This window comes from Nerophis ophidion, linkage group LG16 (genome assembly GCF_033978795.1).
Source record: "Nerophis ophidion isolate RoL-2023_Sa linkage group LG16, RoL_Noph_v1.0, whole genome shotgun sequence".
Lineage (NCBI taxonomy): Eukaryota > Metazoa > Chordata > Actinopteri > Syngnathiformes > Syngnathidae > Nerophis > Nerophis ophidion.
The window spans coordinates 5656722-5677239 of NC_084626.1; the positions used below are offsets into that span (position 1 = coordinate 5656722).

The 20518-nt window shown below is 39.5% G+C and overlaps 1 protein-coding gene across 12 annotated transcripts in view; it reads left to right on the top strand.

Annotated features, from left to right (window-relative positions):
* The window catches only part of ppfia4 (PTPRF interacting protein alpha 4), a 270506-nt gene that overhangs the window by 231286 nt on the left and 18702 nt on the right, over nt 1-20518 (top strand). For 4 of the 12 annotated variants that reach the window (XR_009810026.1, XM_061922616.1, XM_061922618.1 and 1 more), the window contains 7 exons: nt 868-961; nt 1033-1114; nt 1193-1393; nt 7941-8003; nt 8344-8370; nt 14272-14447; nt 14519-14616. Coding sequence is in view for 11 of the 12 variants with exons in the window: in XM_061922616.1 (XP_061778600.1) it covers nt 868-961; nt 1033-1114; nt 1193-1393; nt 7941-8003; nt 8344-8370; nt 14272-14447; nt 14519-14616 (741 nt within the window). In the remaining variant the exon portion in view is untranslated. The remainder of the gene's footprint in view (nt 1-867; nt 962-1032; nt 1115-1192; nt 1394-7940; nt 8004-8343; nt 8371-14271; nt 14448-14518; nt 14617-20518) is intronic. The other 8 variants (XM_061922619.1, XM_061922617.1, XM_061922621.1 and 5 more) reach the window with 6 other exon arrangements.

Here is a 20518-nt window from a genome sequence, read left to right on the forward strand (position 1 = left end):
TCGGTGAGAGAGGGGCTAATGCCTCTGCCTCACAATATTAAGGTCCTGAGTGGTCAGGGTTCAATCCCGGGCTCGGGATTTTTCTGTGTGGCGTTTGCATGTCCTCCCCGTGAATGCGTGGGTTACCTCCGGGTACTCCGGCTTCCTCCCACTTCTAGAACGTAGTTTGGATCTGTAACTAGGATACAGCCCAAAGCACGTGCCTCCTCATGAGCTAAATTGAACTATGTCTCTGCATGATTCCTTGCTTCTTGTCTGTTTTAATAGATGTCATCAGTGTTTGAACCTGACAGTATGGGCAGCATCTGTGACATTTAATTTGCAGGAAAGGAGTGAGTTTAGGGCTTCACGGTGGAAGAGGGGTTAGTGCGTCTGCCTCACAATACGAAGATCCTGAGTAGTCCTGGGTTCAATCCCGGGCTCGGGATCTTTCTGTGTGGAGTTTGCATGTTGTCCATGTGAATGCGTGGGTTCTCTCCGGGTACTCCGGCTTCCTCCCACTTCCAAAGACATGCACCTGTGTATAGGTTGATTGGCAACACTAAATTGGCCCGAGTGTGTAAATGTGAGTGTGAATGTTGTCTGTCTATCTGTGTTGGCCCTGCGATGAGGTGGCGACTTGTCCAGGGTGTACGCCGCCTTCTGCCCGATTGTAGCTGAGATAGGCACCAGCGCCCCCCGCGACCCCAAAGGGAATAAGCGGTAGAAAAAATGGATGGATGGGTGGATGTTTGGCGGCCCGGCCCTATGGTTAACAAACACAGTTCTTTACAATAGGAGCACTCTGCGTTTTTAGGAATTTCCTGCAAAAATGTTAGTTTAGGCCATCATCTCTGCTTTAAAGTAACAATTTGTGTTTACCAAAAGTGTTTATTTCAGATTTTGATATGAACATTGGCGACACTATGACGCTGGGAAAACTGGGTACCCAAGCAGAGCGGGATCGCAGGATGAAGAAAAAGTAAAACCTTTACTCTTATCTTGTTTCTTTTAGGATGTTTTCCTAAATGTGTCCTAAATTCCACTCTTCAGGCACGAGCTTCTAGAAGACGCCAGGAAAAGGGGCGTACCATTTGCCCATTGGGACGGCCCGACTGTTGTCTCCTGGCTCGAGGTTGCGCTCTCACACCTCAGTTATTGCACCCGATATTCTCTTGAGACCGCGGCTGACCTCGCTCTCTCCCTGGGCCAGCTGTGGGTGGGCATGCCGGCGTGGTACGTGGCCGCCTGCCGGGCCAATGTGAAGAGCGGCGCCATCATGTCGGCGCTGTCGGACACGGAGATCCAGCGGGAGATCGGAATCAGCAACCCGCTGCATCGACTCAAACTGCGCTTGGCCATCCAGGAGATGGTCTCGCTCACCAGCCCCTCTGCACCGCTCACCTCCAGAACGGTAACAACACAATATTATAATATTATTATTTTTATAATCACTGAACGTGCACCTACACAAAACGTGTATTTTTTACCATTAGGGCCTGATTTACTAAGATCTAAATACCTCGCGCTAATAACATAGCATGTACTATCAGTGGGCGTGTTCGGTGTGATCTACTAAAACTGCGTGTACCATTGAAAAGTGGTGCAGATCGCCTTATTTAAATGAGGATTTTGCGTGTGCTATACGGGGCATTGATTGATTAATTGAAACTTTTATTAGTAGATTGCGCAGTTCAGTACATATTCCGTACAATTGACCACTAAATGTTTAAGTCGGGGTCCACGTAAATCAATTCATGGTAATCGCCATGGAGACACTCATTTACCGCATATTCATGTTGTCATGGTTATACCCGTGGCGTTTTGTAATGTTTTAAAACAAGCACCACTTTTTATGGCCATTTTGGAAGCAGCGCAGTGCATTTACAATAAAACCACTTTTTTTTTCTTGGAAGGGAGGCTGCACTTATGAGCTCATGTTGCTAAACATGCATACTTCAAGAAGTTTTTATCATATAAGATGTTAAAGTTAAAGTACCAATGATTGTCACACACACATAAGATGTGGCAACATTATTCTCTGTATTTAACCCATCACCCTTGATCACCCCCTGGGAGTTGAGGGGAGCAGTGAGCAGCAGCGGTGTCTGTATACACATATATTCTATGTGGAAAAAAACAAACGTCATTAAAAAAATATTACCATAAATTCCGGACTATAGATCACTCCTGTTTATTCCACATTTTAAACCCTGTGTCATGTTGGGGGGGGGGGGGGTTCGCAGCTTGCTGCAAAGTTTGTTCTCCCGGGATGCAAACAGACTTTTCTGGACAAGGGTAGCAGTTAGTAACAACTTTATTAATTTAACTACAAATCTTGGCAGGATATGAGGTAAACAAACATAAACTACGGCGTGGAAAAAACACGAAACTGTGGCATGATACAAACAGCATAAACTATGTTGTGGAACAAACACGAAACTGTGGCATGAAACAAACAGCAAAAACTATGTCGTGGAATAAACACAAAACTGTGGTATGAATCAAACAGCATAAACTATGGCGTGGAACAAACACAAAACGGTGACATGTAACAAACAGCATAAACTATGGCTTGGAACAAACACGAAACTGTGGCATGAAATAAACACGACTTGCGTGGACACGGCATGAATCGAACAACTTGAACTATGGTATCGCATCAAAACAAGCAATGACGCCAAGACGACTCACTGGCGAAGACAGGCTTAAATAATGTTCTCTTGATTATAGCAGGTGCGTGTCCCGAACACCAGAGGCAGGTGAAACTAATAAGTCGCCATGGAAACTGAAAAACAAGGTTCCACAAAAACAGGAACGAATGAAGTCTTAAAACTAACAGAAAATAACAACAACATAATCCAGACCACATCATGACAACCTGTGGCTTGTAAAAAAGTGTGGCTAATTTACATATTTTACTTCGCTGATGGTCATAACGCAAATAGTTATTGTTGTGTTATTGTTTGCGCTACGGCGCCCTCTTTTGGTGCTGCTGTGTGAAGTCTACAACAGTGATTCTCCATGGTACACAGGCTCTAACTGTTATTATTAAATTACAGTGTTTTATTTTCATATACTCAAACAGTATGTTACTGTTCTGTGTGTAATTTTCCAGTGGCCAAATTATTTAATGTACATGTTCAATAAAGCATCTGCTTTGTTTTTAATGAATACTTCGGCCTAGTTTGCTACTCGGGTTGGACGGTATACCAGTATTAGTATAGTACCGCGATACTATTATATTCGGTACTATACCGCCTCTGAAAAGTACCGCCATTGGCGGATCTACACCTAACATCCACTGTAATGATACCAAGTACAGTAGCGTATCCAGTTGATACTACTATGATAACATCAACATTTTTGGACGTCACAACATCTTCTTTCGTTTTTAAAAAATCTACATTATGTTTAAAAACTCAGGAAACATGTCACTGGACACATGAGGACTTTGAATGTGACCAATGTATAATCCTGTAACGACTTGGTATCGACTTGATACCTTAAATGTGTGGTATCATTCAAAACTAATGTAAAGTATCAAACAACAGAAGAATAAGTGATTATTACATTTTAACAGAAGTGTAGATAGAACAAAACACTACCTGTATATGTAACTGCATACATCAGCAGCTAAATTAGGAGCCTTTGTTTGCTTACTTACTACTAAAAGACAAGTTGTCTTGTATGTTCACTATTTTATCTAAGGACAAACTTGAAATAAGAAACATATGTTTAATGCACTGTAAAAAAAAAAGTAAAAATAAAGCCAATATTGCAATTTTTTGTGGTCCAATTTATTTAAAAAAGTAACCAAAAGAATCAAATAATTTTGGTACTGGTACCAAAATATTGGTATCGGGACAACACTATATGTTATTATATATTAATGTCTGTTATTATGGAGAGCCAAGTTTTTTCTGAGGTTGTACTTGGTGAAAAAAGTTTGACAACCATTGGTCTACAGTATGTCCTTCTGTTTAGTGCTTTCAACCGGAAGTACATGTACCCCTTCGTCTTCTCACCGTCCATAGCATTTTTACTCAAAATGATTCTTAATTCATCCCTCTAAGCAACATTTGTAAGTTTCACAATATATCTAATACAATTTATACTTACTTAACCGTCCCATTTGTGATATCTGCAGGAGTGTTTTTGTGTAAATTTGTAGGTGCTATTGTAATGTAATGAAGCTAGCGTCGCTTGCTAATATGCTACCACATTTCCGAATGTCTGTGTTAGTATTGTTAATTTACAATGGCATTGTTTTCATTTTGTTTCAGTTTTTTAAATTCACCAAAACGTCACCGTAGAGTTATTGAGTCTGTTTGGCTTATTGAAGCGCTAGCTTGTGCAGCTAATAGGTCCATGACGATGACTTCTGTTTTGTTTGATCAGCCATTTTACTGCTGTGTTACACACGCTGTTTGGAAACAATTTAGGTATGTAAATAAACATTTACAAAACATTTATGTGTAAACAACTAGTTTCACAACATATTTCTCTTTGTTTTATAGTCCGGTGCGGTTAGTATGTGGAAAAATATTTTATTCTTCTAAGATTTTGTGGGAGCGGGTTATGTGCGCTCTATAGTCCGGAAAATTCGGTAAGTGACACCAAAACGCATCAATTCAATTTGTTTTAATCAGCCCCTTTAGTCATCTGAAATTCTAAAAGGATGTTGCTGAACTTTATTTACGACCGTCCAAGTATGTTGAAACACACACAAAGAACGGAATATTCTCTGTCCATTGTCTTTCTTATTTTTGCACTTCCCTCTTACAAACGTGCAAAATAGGGCTCCAAAACTTGGTCAAGTGATGATAAATCATAGCGCATGCTGAATAACATATTTGGATTTTCTCCTGGTTGTTTTGTTTTGATGACCAGCATATTTCTGCATATTAATGAAGATAGAGACTCAAAATTAATTGCACAACTTATTCTGCTCACTTAAAGGGGAAATATATATTTTGGGGGGAATTTTGCCCTTATTATGCCAATCATTATGAGAGACAAGAAGACAAAAGGTTGTTTTTTTTTGCATTCTTACATGTAAAAATAAGCTCAGTCTTTGTGGCTAGCAATGCAGGTAATGGGAAAAATCAATTCTACCTCTAAATCACTTTAAAAATGCATTCAAAAACCGTCCACGTCAACGCGTGCAACGGTATTAGTCGTAAAAGCTAACTACGCCAAAATATGAGCTAGCTTCTACATCAGCGTGAAACGGGTCTGAGTTTGTAATGCGATAAGACACCAATCTGTACTGAGTGAAAAACATGAACAATTCTATTACAGTATCTGTAAAGTATTATTTAATGTTTTGTTTGTACACAGCTAGCCAGACAGTGTGTGTACTCTAGTTGTAATAACACACAAGACGTAAAAGTCCATAACGTGACTCACTTGACGGACTGTTATGTGTTTGGTCCAGATGGCCAGGGACATTTTTCTGGTTTATTTGGTTAAGCACTCCATTTATGTCAAAATAGTTTGTCTCCAAGTTCCACAATTGCAGCTTCAAGTCTTGCCAACCTCAGTCTCTCAGCTGCCGTCTGCTCCAATGTCTCACTCTTCCTTCGTGCTCACTTCTAGAAAGTAGCTCTTCATCCTCAGTATATCCAGCTTCAAAAAGATAAGGCTGTGAATCCTCACTTGTCTAAAAATAGTCGTCTTCGCTGTCTGTTACCAAGTCTGCCATGATTAGAAACACACTCGCATTTTGTTCCCGGAAGTAGGAACACACATTTGTTGAAAGTCAGACGCGCGTTGCTATTAGAACGGAAATCAATGTGCGGAAGAGGTCAGTTCCGGCAATGATTAAAATGATCAAAATACGGTTAATATTGTACATATTACATATTGTTATGAAGGTATCCATTACTACTTTATATATACTTGCAGTGTGTATATTGTACATATTACAAATTGTTATGAAGGTGTCCATTACTACTTTATATATATACTTGCAGTGTGTATATTGTACATATTACATATTGTTATGAAGGTGTCCATTACTACTTTATATATATACTTGCAGTGTGTATATTGTACATATTACATATTGTTATAAAGGGGTCCATTACTACTTTATATATATACTTGCAGTGTGTATATTGTACATATTACATATTGTTTTGAAGGTGTCTGTTACTACATTATATATACTTGCAGTGTGTATATTGTACATATTACATATTGTTATGAAGGTTTCTGTTACTACATTATATATATACTTGCAGTGTGTATATTGTACATATTACATATTGTTATGAAGGTGTCTGTTACTACATTATATATATACTTGCAGTGTGTATATTGTACATATTACATATTGTTATGAAGGTGTCCATCACTACTTTATATATATACTTGCAGTGTGTATATTGTACATATTACATATTGGTATGAAGGTGTCTGTTACTACATTTTATATATGTACTTGTAGTGTGTATATTGTACATTTTACATTTTTTTATGAAGGTGTCTGTTACTACATTATATATATACTTGCAGTGTGTATATTGTACATATTACATATTGTTATGAAGGTTTCTGTTACTACATTATATATATACTTGCAGTGTGTATATTGTACATATTACATGTTGTTATGAAGGTGTCCATTACTACTTTATATATATACTTGCAGTGTGTATATTGTACATATTACATATTGTTATAAAGGGGTCCATTACTACTTTATATATATACTTGCAGTGTGTATATTGTACATATTACATATTGTTTTGAAGGTGTCTGTTACTACATCTTATATATACTTGCAGTGTGTATATTGTACATATTACATATTGTTATGAAGGTTTCTGTTACTACATTATATACATACTTGCAGTGTGTATATTGTACATATTACATATTGTTATGAAAGTGTCTGTTACTACATTAAATATATACTTGCAGTGTGTATATTGTACATATTACATATTGTTATGAAGTTGTCCATTACTACTTTATATGTATACTTGCAGTGTGTATATTGTACATATTACAAATTGTTATGAAGGTGTCTGGTACTACTTTATATATATATACTTGCAGTGTGTATATTGTACATATTACATATTGTTATGAAGGTGTCCATTACTTCTTTATATATATTTGCAGTGTGTATATTGTACATATTACATACTGTTATGAAGGTGTCTGTTACTACATTATATATATACTTGCAGTGTGTGTATAGAACGCATTACATATTGTTATGAAGGTGTCTGTTACTACATTATATATACACTTGCAGTGTGTATATTGTACATATTACATATTGTTATGAAGGTGTCTGTTACTACATTATGTATACACTTGCAGTGTGTATATAAAATGTTGATGGAGGGTTTTGAAGTTGTTTTAGAGACTCCTTTAGCCGCATTTTCCAAGCGTTTTTTTATAATCTTTAAAATCCGAAAAAAAAAGACGTGTTTTCTTGTTCCTCATAATGATTGCGAACGATAAGCAGAATTCCCCCAAAAAAGTGCAGTTACCCTTTAACAGATTAAATCCACGTTTAGTGGATCATTTGCGTGCGCTATCAGGTTAGCACGTGTTTTAGGACACGCAGACCTTTAGTAAATCCGGCCCTAAGTGCACCGAAAACCTCATCGTAGGTTTCACCAGCACCCTCAGTAGACGACTCCTCACTCCTATTCCGCTAACACGACACAGAGCACTGCAGCAACACAACACACACACACACACACACACACAAGCGGTCGCACAAATGTCGCCTGAAATACACTCCCTCCTTTGGCATCACTCAACACATTCAATGTTTGTCTGTGCGGGTGTGTGTTTGTATGCGTGTGCATGTGGGCGGGACGGGGGGGTGGTCATCGTGTGTGAAAATACACGCCGGGTGTTTGTTTGTGTTTTTGTGCGTGTTTGTGTGTGTGTGTGTGTGTGTGCACTCCGGTGTGTTCTTGTCCTCTGAGCAGTCCTCCGGAAATGTGTGGGTGACTCATGAAGAGATGGAGAACCTGGCTTCGTCCTCCAAAGCGGTCAGTACCATCTGGGTGCCCCCCTCGCCTCCACCGACCTTCTCCCCACCAAACACTAACACACACACACACACGCCCTGTCCTACCACGACACACACGTGTGCACCCGTCGGACACAATGCTAACACTAACGCCTCTCTGTGCTTGTGCTGGTGTGTTGTTGTGGCGTGTGACCTGTGCTTTTGTGTCATGTGGGCTGGGGTCTGTGTGTGTGGCACGTCACGCGTGCAGAAAGTACTTCGGAGCAAAGTACCCGGCGCCGTTTCCACAACGTGTGCGTGTGTTGAAACGTCTTTTTTTTTTTTAACTTGTTTATTGTCTCCACCATGCTGCCGCGTAGGCGAATGAGGAGGGCAGCTGGGCGCAGGTGAGCTTGTTGCTCTGGCAAAAGTGGTGCAGTCACACATCTTCACATGAATTCACACACATAAAAACAATTTGACACCTTTGGATCTGTCAGCCAAACACGTGATGGCTGAGTTATAGTTGCCAGTGCCCTCTAGTGTACATAATGATGTACCTTGTATCTAAATACAGTACATCCTTTTCGGTCAAACACCATTGTGGGGCACTGGTTTGTTACAATTTGGAAAATATAATAGTAATAATTATAAATACAGTGGGGCAAAAAAGTATTTAGTCAGCCACCGATTGTGCAAGTTCTCCCACTTAAAATGATGACAGAGGTCTGTAATTTTCATCATAAGTACACTTCAACTGTGAGAGACAGAATGTGAAAAAAAAATCAGGAATTCACATTGTAGGAATTTTTAAGAATTTATTTGTAAATTATGGTGGAAGATAAGTATTTGGTCAACCATTCAAAGCTCTCACTGATGGAAGGAGGTTTTGGCCCAAAATCTCACGATACATGGCCCCATTCATTCTTTCCTTAACACGGATCAATCGTCCTGTCCCCTTAGCAGAAAAACAGCCCCAAAGCATGATGTTTCCACCTCCATGCTTCGCAGTAGGTTTGGTGTTCTCGGGATGCAACTCAGTATTCTTCTTCCTCCAAACACGACGAGTTGAGTTTATACCAAAAAGTTCTATTTTGGATTCATCTGACCACATGACATTCTCCCAATCCTCTGCTGTATCATCCATGTATCCATTTTGGTATAAACTCAACTTGTCGTGTTTGCAGGATGAAGAATACTGAGTTGCATCCCAAGAACACCATACCTACTGTGAAGCATGGGGGTGGAAACATCATGCTTTGGGGCTGTTTTTCTGCTAAGGGGACAGGACGATTGATCCGTGTTAAGGAAAGAATGAATGGGGCCATGTATCGTGAGATTTTGAGCCAAAACCTCCTTCCATCAGTGAGAGCTTTGAATGGTTGACCAAATACTTATCTTCCACCATAATTTACAAATAAATCCTTTAAAATTCCTACTATGTGAATCCCTGGATTTTTTTTTCACATTCTGTCCCTCACAGTTGAAGTGTACTTATGAAGAAAATTACAGAACTTTGTCATCATTTTAAGTGAGAGAACTTGCACAATCGGTGGCTGACTAAATACTTTTTTGGCCCATTGTAAATATACATATATGTATATAAAATATATAATATATGATAAATATAAAATACAGTATATATCACAGGTGTCAAACTACGGTATGTATATTTTACATTGGCCCGCAAACACTTGGAAATAATATGCTTCAATTGAGGACCTTATTTTTTCTTAAATATGTATTTCTTATTTTCATTGTGACAGAAAAAAAAAGTTACTCTGTGAAATTACATATATTTTAAACTTTAATATCATCCAATTGTATCCAACAAATATTATGTTATCAACTTTGAAAAAAAAAAATTGTTAAAAGAAAAAGAAGTAATTTAAGGGGAACTGCATTTTTTCAGGGAATTTTGCCTATCGTTTACAATCATTATGAGAAACAAGAAGATACGCCTTTTTTTGTTGTAGGAATTTAAAGGTAATAAAAAAAACGCTTGAAAGATGCGGTTAAAGGGTGTCACCGTTGTAGCCTTCAAAGTCTCTAAAACAACTTCAAAACCCTCCATCAACATTTTATATACCCACTGGAAGTAAATATATATTGTGGTAACAGACAACTTCATAACAATATGTAGTATGTGCAAGATACACTCTGCAAGTGGATATATAATGTAATAACAGACACCTTCATAACAAAATGTAATATGTACAATATACACACTGCAAGTATATACTGTATATATATATATATATATATATACTTTTTTTTTCCTTTTATGGAAGGTTTTTTTAGAGAATAAATTATGGAAAAAAACACTTAATTGAACGGTTTAAAGGAGGAGAAAACACGAAAAAAATGAAAATTAAATGTTTAAACATAGTTTATCTTCAATTTCGACTCTTTAAAATTCAAAATTCAATCAAAAAATGTGAAGAGAAAAACTAGCTAATTTGAATATTTTTGAAAAAAATAAAAAAAGGACTTATGGAACATCATTAGTAATTTTTCCTGATTAAGATTAATGTTTTAAATAGGTTAAAATCCAATCTGCACTTTGTTAGAATATATAACAAATTGGACCAAGCTGTATTTCTAACACAAAGGAATCATTATTTCTTCTAGATTTTCCAGAACAAAAATTTTAAAACAAATTCAAAAGACTCTGAAATAAGATTTAAATTTGATTCTACAGATTTTCTAGATTTGCCAGAATAATCTTTTGGAATTTTATTCACAATAAGTTTGAAGAAATATTTCACTAATATTCCTCGTCAAAAAAACAGAAGCTAAAATGAAGAATTAAATTAAAATGTATGTATTATTCTTTACAATAAAACAATACATTTACTTGAACATTGATTTAGATTGTCAGGAAAGAAGAGGATGGAATTTAAAAGGTAAAAAGGTATATGTGTTTAAAAATCCTAAAATCAATTTTAAGGTTGTATTTTTTCTCTAAAATTGTCTTTCTGAAAGTTATAAGAAGCAAAGTAAAGAAAATAAATGAATTTATTTAAACAAGTGAAGACCAAGTCTTTGAAATATTTTCTTGGATTTTCAAATTCTATTTGAGTTTTGTCTCTCTTAGAATAAAAAATGTCGAGCAAAGCGAGACCAGCTTGCTAGTAAATAAATACAATTTAAAAAATAGAGGCAGCTCACTGGTAAGTGCTGCTATTTTTAGAACAGGCCAGCGGGCTACTCATCTGGTCCTTACGGGCTACCTGGTGCCCGCGGGCACTGCGTTGGTGACCTTTGGCGTAGAAGCTAGCTTTTATGGCTAATACCTTAGCATGCCAATGTGTTATTACGCTAGAAAAAGAGTTCCTCACTGTTCTCTCTTACAATAACATTGTCGCTACAGCTTAGTTATTATACAGGTTACAGCACGTAAATGAAGTATTGTTGACGGTTTTTGAATGCATGTCTAAAGTGATTTAGAGGTAAAATTGATTACTCCCATTGGCTGCATTGCTAGCCACCAAGAATGCACCAATTTGTACATGTTAGAATGCAAGATGCACCAATTTTTACATGTTACAATGCAAGGTGCACCAATTTTTACATGTTACAATGCAAGAAAAAAAATGTTGTCTTCTTGTCCCTCATAATGATTGTGAACGATAGGCAAAACGCCCCCAGAAAAGTGTAGTTGCCCTTGAAATATCTGCTAGACCAGGGGTCGGGAACCTTTTTGACTGAGAGAGCCATGAAAGCCAAATATTTCAAAATGTATATCCGTAAGAGCCATATAACATTTTTCAACACTGAATACAACTAAATTTGTGCATTTTTAAGTATGACCAACATTTGTAGAGTATAATAAGTCTCTTATTCTTTTTAACAACATTGTTATTCTAAACGTTAACCTAATAATAAATATAATACTTCTCAACATTAATGCCACTTCTTGAACAGGTGCAGTAGAAAACGGATGATTGGATTAAAATGCATGAGAATGTTTTATAATTTGAACGTTATTTTTGAAACTGTGATTACCAGCGGAATTATTCATTACTCATCGTGTTAAGCAATGTCAGCTAAGATTTATCTGAGAGCCATAGGCAACCATCTGGCTCTAGAGCCATAGGTTCCCTACCCCTGGTTTAAGCATTAGACACCTTTTTACCTGCACTCTGCCTCCCGCTGTTTCCCACATCTACAAAGCAATTAGCTACCGATTGCCACCTACTGATATGGAAGAGTATTACACGGTTACTCGGCATAGCTCGGTTAGGAGAGTGGCCGTGCTAGCAACCTGAGGGTTCCAGGTTCGATTCCCGCTTCCGCCATCCTAGTCACTTCCGTTGTGTCCTTGGGCAAGACACTTTACACACCTGCCCCCAGTGCCACCCACACTGGTTTAAATGTAATTTAGATATTGGGTGTCACTTTGTAAAGCACCATGAGTCACTAGAGAAAAGCGCTATATAAATATAATTATCTGAGAGCCATATGTAGTCATCAAAAGAGCCACATGTTGCTCTAGAGCCATAGGTTCCCTACCCCTGTGCTAGACTTATGATTTCTAAACAAATCATCCATCAAATTGTACAAAGTAAAAATGACAATGTATGTCACGCTAAAATGTACGGTGGTTTTTTATAGCATATTACTGTAAATTAGAAAAACTCTACCACTGTTTTTTTCACAATAAAATTCTGTCGACTCAGTTGGCAGTTTTTTTTTTTGCAGCAAAATCTACGGTTATTTTTTACAGTGTATTACTGTAAAACAGGGGTCGGGAACCCTTTTGGCTGAGAGAGCCATGAAAGCCAAATATTTTAAAATGTATTTCCGTGAGAGCCATATCATATTTTTTTAACATTGAATACAACTAAATGCGTGCATTTTTAAAGTAAAACCAACATTTTTAGAGTATAATAAGTCTCTAATTATTTTTAATAACATTGTTATTTTTTGAACAGGTGCGGTTGAAACGGACGAATGGATTAAAATGCATGAGAATGTTTTATATTTTGAACGTTATTTTTAACATCGTGATTACCAGCGGAATTATTCATTACTTATCGTGTTAAGCAATGTCAGCCAAGATTTATCTGAGAGCCAGATGCAGTCATCAAAAGAGCCACATCTGGCTCTAGAGCAGGGGTCGGGAACCTTTTTGGCTGAGAGAGCCAAAAACCCAGATATTTTAAAACATATTTCCGTAAGAGCCATATAATTTTTTTTAACACTGAAGACAACCAAACACGTACATTTTTACGTAAGACCAACATTTCTAGAGTATAAATGATAAATAAATAAATAAATGGGTTGTACTTGTATAGTGCTTTTCTACCTTCAAGGTACTCAAAGCGCTTTGACACTACTTCCACATTTACCCATTCACACACACATTCACACACTGATGGAGGGAGCTGCCATGCAAGGCGCTAACCAGCACCCATCAGGAGCAAGGGTGAAGTGTCTTGCTCAGGACACAACGGACGTGACGAGGTTGGTACTAGGTGGGATTTGAACCAGGTCCCCTTCCAAACAGGTCTCTTATTCTTTGTGATAACATTGTTATTCTGAAGCTAACTGTGGAGGGGGCGTGGCCTGCGGGCCTGCAGTGACAGGTGCGTAGATGGCCCACCTGGGCCTTGTTATCTAATCACCTGTCGCTCTGTTATAAGCAGCAGCCAGGAGGAGAGACTGGGTTGGGGCTGGAAATACTATTGCTGGAAAGCAACTGAGAGACTTAGTGAAAAATAAAACAATATTGTTACCCTGAAACAGGCTCTCATGTCGGTGCTTGGGGGTCTGAAGAACCCCCAGGAGGGCAAGCCCCACACTAACCAATAATAAATAAATTACTTCTTACCATTAACGCAACGTCTTGAACAGGTGCGGTAGAAAACGGATGGATGGATTAAAAATGCATGAGAATGTTTTATAATATTAACATTATTTTTACCACTGTGATTACAAGTGGAATTATTCATTACTTATCGTGTTAAGCAACGTCAGGTCAGATTTATCAGAGAGCCACATCTGGCTCTAGAGCCATAGGTTACCTACCCCTGCTGTAAAAGGAGAAACAATTTTTTTTTGGCGTCCAAAACTGGCACCTCAGATAAGAACCACTGCTTGAGCCCAAAAATACCTTTTCATGGTAACTGCACCTTCAATCTCATGTGTCAAAAAAAAAGAGCCTGGGTTAATGCTATTTGCTACGCTTCTGAAAATGTTTGTGGCTTTGACAAATACTTTGCAGGTGTGATGTAACCCAGAGATTCTGAAAAGAGATGTAGTCTGTAATTCTACAAATCAAGAGCACTCCTTTCCTTTTGCAGACGCTGGCGTACGGAGACATGAATCATGAATGGATCGGCAACGAGTGGCTGCCGAGTCTCGGCCTTCCTCAGTACCGGTCCTACTTCATGGAGTGTCTGGTGGACGCGCGCATGCTGGACCACTTGACTAAGAAGGACCTGAGGACCCACCTTAAGATGGTGGACAGCTTCCACAGGTCTGCTGCGCGGTCCATCAGAGGACGGATCGTTCTGTGGTTCTTATTGTCTGCTTGGGTTTGTTCACAAGGGCGAGTCTTCAGTACGGGATCATGTGCTTGAAGAGACTCAACTACGACAGGAAAGACTTAGAGCGGCGGAGAGAGGACAGCCAACACGACATGAAAGGTAGACCAAGGACGGAGCTACACCTACGATAGTGTGGGCTATGGCCCTGGTTCAAAAACCCCTCCAACATTTTAGGGCCCTATTATTGCAAAAAACACTTTTCTAGCAGCATTTTGTACAAACTGTAATCTTTATATGCTAGATATAGGGAGACCCGGAAATGATACGTTACAGTAATTCAGACGAGACGTAACGGACACATGAATAATGATCACCGGTGGACGAAATGGGACAAATTTTAGAGTTATCACGGAGATGAAAGAAGGCTGTTTTACTAACACTCTTAAAGGCCTACTGAAACCCACTACTACCCACCACGTAGTCTGATAGTTTATATATCAATGATGAAATATTAACATTGCAACACATGCCAATACGGCCTTTTTAGTTTACTAAATTACAATTTTAAATTTCCCGGGAGTTTCGTCTTCGAAACGTCGTGTAATGATGACGTGTACGCAAGACGTCACAGGTTTTTAGGAAGTATGAGCGCTGCGCACACACACAGCTAAATGTCGTCTGCTTTAACGGCATAATTATACAGTTTTTTGGACATCTGTGTTGCTGAATCTTTTGCAATTTGTTCAATTAATACTGGAGAAGTCACAGTAGAAAGATGGAGTTTGGAAGCTTTAGCCTTTAGCCACACAAACACACGGTGATTCCTTGTTTAAAATTCCTGGAGGTGAAACTTTACTATGGATCAGAGCGCGGTCAAGCGAACATGGATCCCGACCATATGTCAACCAGCAGGTTTCGGTGAGTCTACCCCAGGGCAGCTGTGGCTACAGATGTAGCTTACCACCACCAGGTGTGAATGAATGATGGGTTCCCACTTCTCTGTGAGCGCTTTGAGTATATAGCAATAGAAAAGCGCGATATAAATCTAATCCATTAGTATTATGATTATTATTATTATTATTAAAGTTGTGATTAAAATGTCAATTCTTACCGGAGAAAAGCTGAGCTTGTGCCGTCAATAGCTGCCGTCGACTCCCCTGAGACACTGCGCGTCAAGACACCTGTGGAGACACCCTTCCGACTATCAGGTAATATTAAACTTACTAAAACACTAGCAACACAATAGAAAGATAAGGGATTTCCCAGAATTAACCTAGTAAATGTCTCTAAAAACATCGGAATCCGTCCCAATGCAATCGCGTTTTTTTTTTTTTTCCAGTCCGTCGCTATCAATATCCTCAAACACGAATCTTTCATCCTTGTTCAAGTTAATTGAGAAATTGACGTTTTCTCGGTCAGAATAGCACTTTTTGTTGGAGGCTCCCATTAAAAACAATGTGAATATGTGAGGAGCCATCAAACATGTGACGTCATCGTCTGCGACTTCCGGTAGAGGCAGGGCTTTTCTCTTAGCACCAAAAGTTGCAAACTTTATCTTGGATGTTCTCTACTAAATCCTTTCAGCAAAAATATGGCAATATCGCGAAATGATCAAGTATGACACATAGAATGGACCTGCTATCCCGGTTTGAATAAGAAAATCTCATTTCAGTAGGCCTTTAAAGGGGCTGTTTGCAACATTTACACAGACTCCTAGAGAATGCTAACTTTCCAATGTAGTTTACACAGTATATACCCTCCTCTTACAGCTCCTTGTACGTAATGACGTACGTGCGTAACACATAGACGCGCATTAGCTTTAATTGTTGTTAGTTAAAGGCCTACTGAAATGAGATTTTCTTATTTAAACAGGGATAGCAGGTCCATTCTATGTGTCATACTTGATCATTTCGCGATATTGCCATATTTTTGCTGAAAGGTTTTAGTAGAGAACATCGACGATAAAGTTTGCAACTTTTAGTGCTGATATAAAAGCCTTGCCTGTACCGGAAGTAGCAGACAATGTGTGCGTGATGTCACGGGTTGTGGAGCTCCTCACATCCTCACATTGTTTACAATCATGGCCACCAGCAGCGAGAGCGATTCGGACCGAGAAAGCGACGATTCCCCCATTAATTTGAGCGTGGATGAAAGATTCGTGGATGAGGATAGTGAGAGTGAATGACTGGAGAAAAAAAAATGACAGGGCAGTGGGAGCGATTCAGATGTTATGAGACACATTTACTAGGATAATTTTGGAAAATCCCTTATCTGCTTATTGTGTTTTAGTGAGATTATATAGTCGTACCTGAAAGTCGGAGGGGTGTGGCCACGGGTGTGGTGACCGCCAGCATCTCTGAGGTAAGCCACGTTTCTCGACGAGGCCGGGATGAGCTTTTTTTACCCCTCCTCCACGGTGGAAGCATCCCACGTTCAGCGGCGGCCGGTCGGAGGAGACAAGACAGTCCGCAGCTGCCTCTTTGACTGGTGCACGAGGAACGACGCAAGCTCCGCTCATGTCTACGGTAAGAGCCGACCAATTACCACATTTTTCTCACCAAAACCTGCCGGTTGTCATATGGTAGAGAACCATGTTCGCTTGACTGCTCTGTTCCATAGTAAAGCTTCACCTTCGGGAATGTAAACAAGGAAACACCGGCCGTGTTTATGTTACTAAAGGCAGCTGCGATACACCGCTTCCCACCTACATCTTTCTTTTTTGATGTCTCCATTATTAATTGAACAAATTGCAAAATATTTCAGCAACACAGATGTCCAGAATACTGTGTGATTATGCGATTACAGCAGACGACTTTTAGCTGGGATCAGGCTGGAACATTGCGCGAGATTTAAAATTGCAATTTAGTAAACTAAAAAGGCCGTATTGGCATGTGTTGCAATGATAATATTTCATCATTGATATATAAACTATCAGACTGCGTGGTCGGTAGTAGTGGGTTTCAGTAGGCCTTTAACAATAGTGACTTGGACAGTTAGCGTTAGCTGTCATTGAATGTATATTCTATCGTGATAACAACAAGGCTGCAAATTGTTCGTTGCTTCCCTTGGACTGCCTATGTATGTGTGTGCACGTGCTCCGCGTACCTGTTGCCGAGAGACCGCCGTTTTATGACATAAACTTTGTAATTGTGAAAAATATAGACATGCCCGGTCAATGACAGATCGACATATAGGCCAACGGGGGAAATATATGTCTGTTCGTTAACCTGTAGGTCGATGTATCATTCAACTGACAGGGCAAAATATATTTTAAACAAATAAACCCTTTGTGGATATGGGTGATGTCAGGTTCAAACACTGATGACAAGACAAGAAGCAAAGAATCAAACAGAGACAGAATTCAATTTGGCTCAATGTGGAGAAACGTGTACATCTGTACCCTTGCTCTGCCAAAAGATTGTACGCCTCCTCTTTTATTTGGACTTTCTCTAATTACATGGCAACAGCTGTTTCTAAGGGACAGGGGTCGTAAACCGTCATCGCCTTTGGTTACAGAACAGTTCAAAGAAAAGGCCGTAAAACAGTTCACAGAAAAGGTCGTAAAACAGTTCAAACAAAAGGTCGCCTTGAGGGGAGTCTGGTCTTGCTTCCTTTTCGCTTTGTAGTTCTTGGGTCAAGACAAAATCTTTCTGTGGATTACATTACATGAAAGACACAGAACACCTTCATGTTGCTTCCCATCCTACACAGTGGAGTTTTACAAGCCTACTGCTTGGTAGGTTCAAAGACAGCTTTTGTCTGCTCGCCGGGAACTCATCGAAACACAAAGTTTTGTGATAACTTAGATACAATTATTCTGACAGGTAGTTTCAGTGCCTATTTCGTTCTCAATATGCTGACACACTGAGGAAATGGGTTCCAACTTTTGGACGGCTGTCATCATGGCAATGTGAAATGTATGGACAGAGCCAAATTACATTTGGATATTGTGGACTACATGGACCAAGATATATGGTAATCTGAAACGTTTGAAATAGTAGAAACAGTAGCCTATAGGCATACATTTGTAAAATGTCTCCTCTTTAGTTATAAGCGTACATTGAGCTGCTAAGCATGCTCTACTTATTTTCACAAGTATAACCATTGCAAGCGTTGGTTGTAATTTGTTTTAGCCTTTGTATTCTGATAGTACTCACAATAACCATATGATTGCCATTTGTTGATATTGTACACAGGCATCAATCAATCAATCAATGTTTACTTATACAGCCCTAAATCACTAGTGTCTCAAAGGGCTGCACAGACCACCACGACATCCTCGGTAGGCCCACATAAGGGCAAGGAAAACTCACACCCAGTGGGACATTGGTGACAATAATGACCCAGTGGGACGTCGGTGACAATGAGGACTATGAGAACCTTAGAGAGGAGGAAAGCAATGGATGTCGAGCGGGTCTAACATGATACTGTGAAAGTTCAATCCACAATGGATACAACACAGTCGCGAGAGTCCAGTCCAAAGAGGATCCAAGACACAGCAGCGAAAGTCCCGTTCACAGCGGAGCCAGCAGGAAACCATCCCAAGCGGAGGCGGACCAGCAGCGCAGAGATGTCCCCAGCCGATACACAGGCGAGCAGTACATGGCCACCGGATCGGACCGGACCCCCTCCACACGGGAGAGTGGGACATAGAAGAAAAAGAAAAGAAACGGCAGATCAACTGGTCTAAAAAGGGAGTCTATTTAAAGGCTAGAGTATACAAATGAGTTTTAAGGTGAGACTTAAATGCTTCTACTGAGGTGGCATCGCGAACTGTTACCGGGAGGGTATTCCAGAGTACTGGAGCCCGAACGGAAAATGCTCTATAGCCCGCAGACTTTTTTTGGGCTTTGGGAATCACTAATAAGCCGGAGTCCTTTGAACGCAGATTTCTTGCCGGGACATATGGTACAATACAATCGGCAAGATAAGATGGAGCTAGACCGTGTAGTATTTTATACGTAAGTAGTAAAACCTTAAAGTCACATCTTAAGTGCACAGGAAGCCAGTGCAGGTGAGCCAGTACAGGCGTAATGTGATCAAACTTTCTTGTTCTTGTCAAAAGTCTAGCAGCCGCATTTTGTACCAACTGTAATCTTTTAATGCTAGACATGGGGAGACCCGAAAATAATACGTTACAGTAGTCGAGGCGAGACGTAACAAACGCATGGATAATGATCTCAGCGTCTTTAGTGGACAGAATGGAGCGAATTTTAGCCATGTTACGGAGATGAAAGAAGGCCGTTTTAGTAACGCTTTTAATGTGTGCCTCAAAGGAGAGAGTTGGGTCGAAGATAATACCCAGATTCTTTACCGTGTCGCCTTGTATAATTGTTTGGTTGTCAAATGTTAGAGTTGTATTATTAAATAGAGTTCGGTGTCTAGCAGGACCGATAATCAGCATTTCCGTTTTTTTGGCATTGAGTTGCAAAAAGTTAGCGGACATCCATTGTTTAATTTCATTAAGACACGCCTCCAGCTGACTACAATCCGGCGTGTTGGTCAGCTTTAGGGGCATGTAGAGTTGGGTGTCATCAGCATAACAGTGAAAGCTAATACCGTATTTGCGTATGATGTCACCTAGCGGCAGCATGTAGATGCTGAAGAGTGCAGGGCCAAGGACCGAACCCTGGGGAACTCCACACGTTACCTTAACGTAGTCCGAGGTCACATTGTTATGGGAGACACACTGCATCCTATCAGTAAGATAAGAGTTAAACCAAGACAGGGCTAAGTCTGACATACCAATTCGTGTTTTGATACGTTCTAATAAAATATTATGATCGACGGTATCGAAAGCAGCGCTAAGATCGAGGAGCAGCAACATAGATGACGCATCAGAATCCATCGTTAGCAATAGATCATTAGTCATTTTTGCGAGGGCTGTCTCCGTGGAGTGATTTGCCCTGAAACCGGATTGAAAGGTTTCACATAGATTTTTAGACGCTAAGTGTTCATTTAACTGCTCCGCAACAATTTTTTCAAGGATTTTTGAAATAAAGGGAAGGTGAAACACCGGTCGGTAATTTACCATGAGGTCAGGATCGAGGTTAGGTCTTTT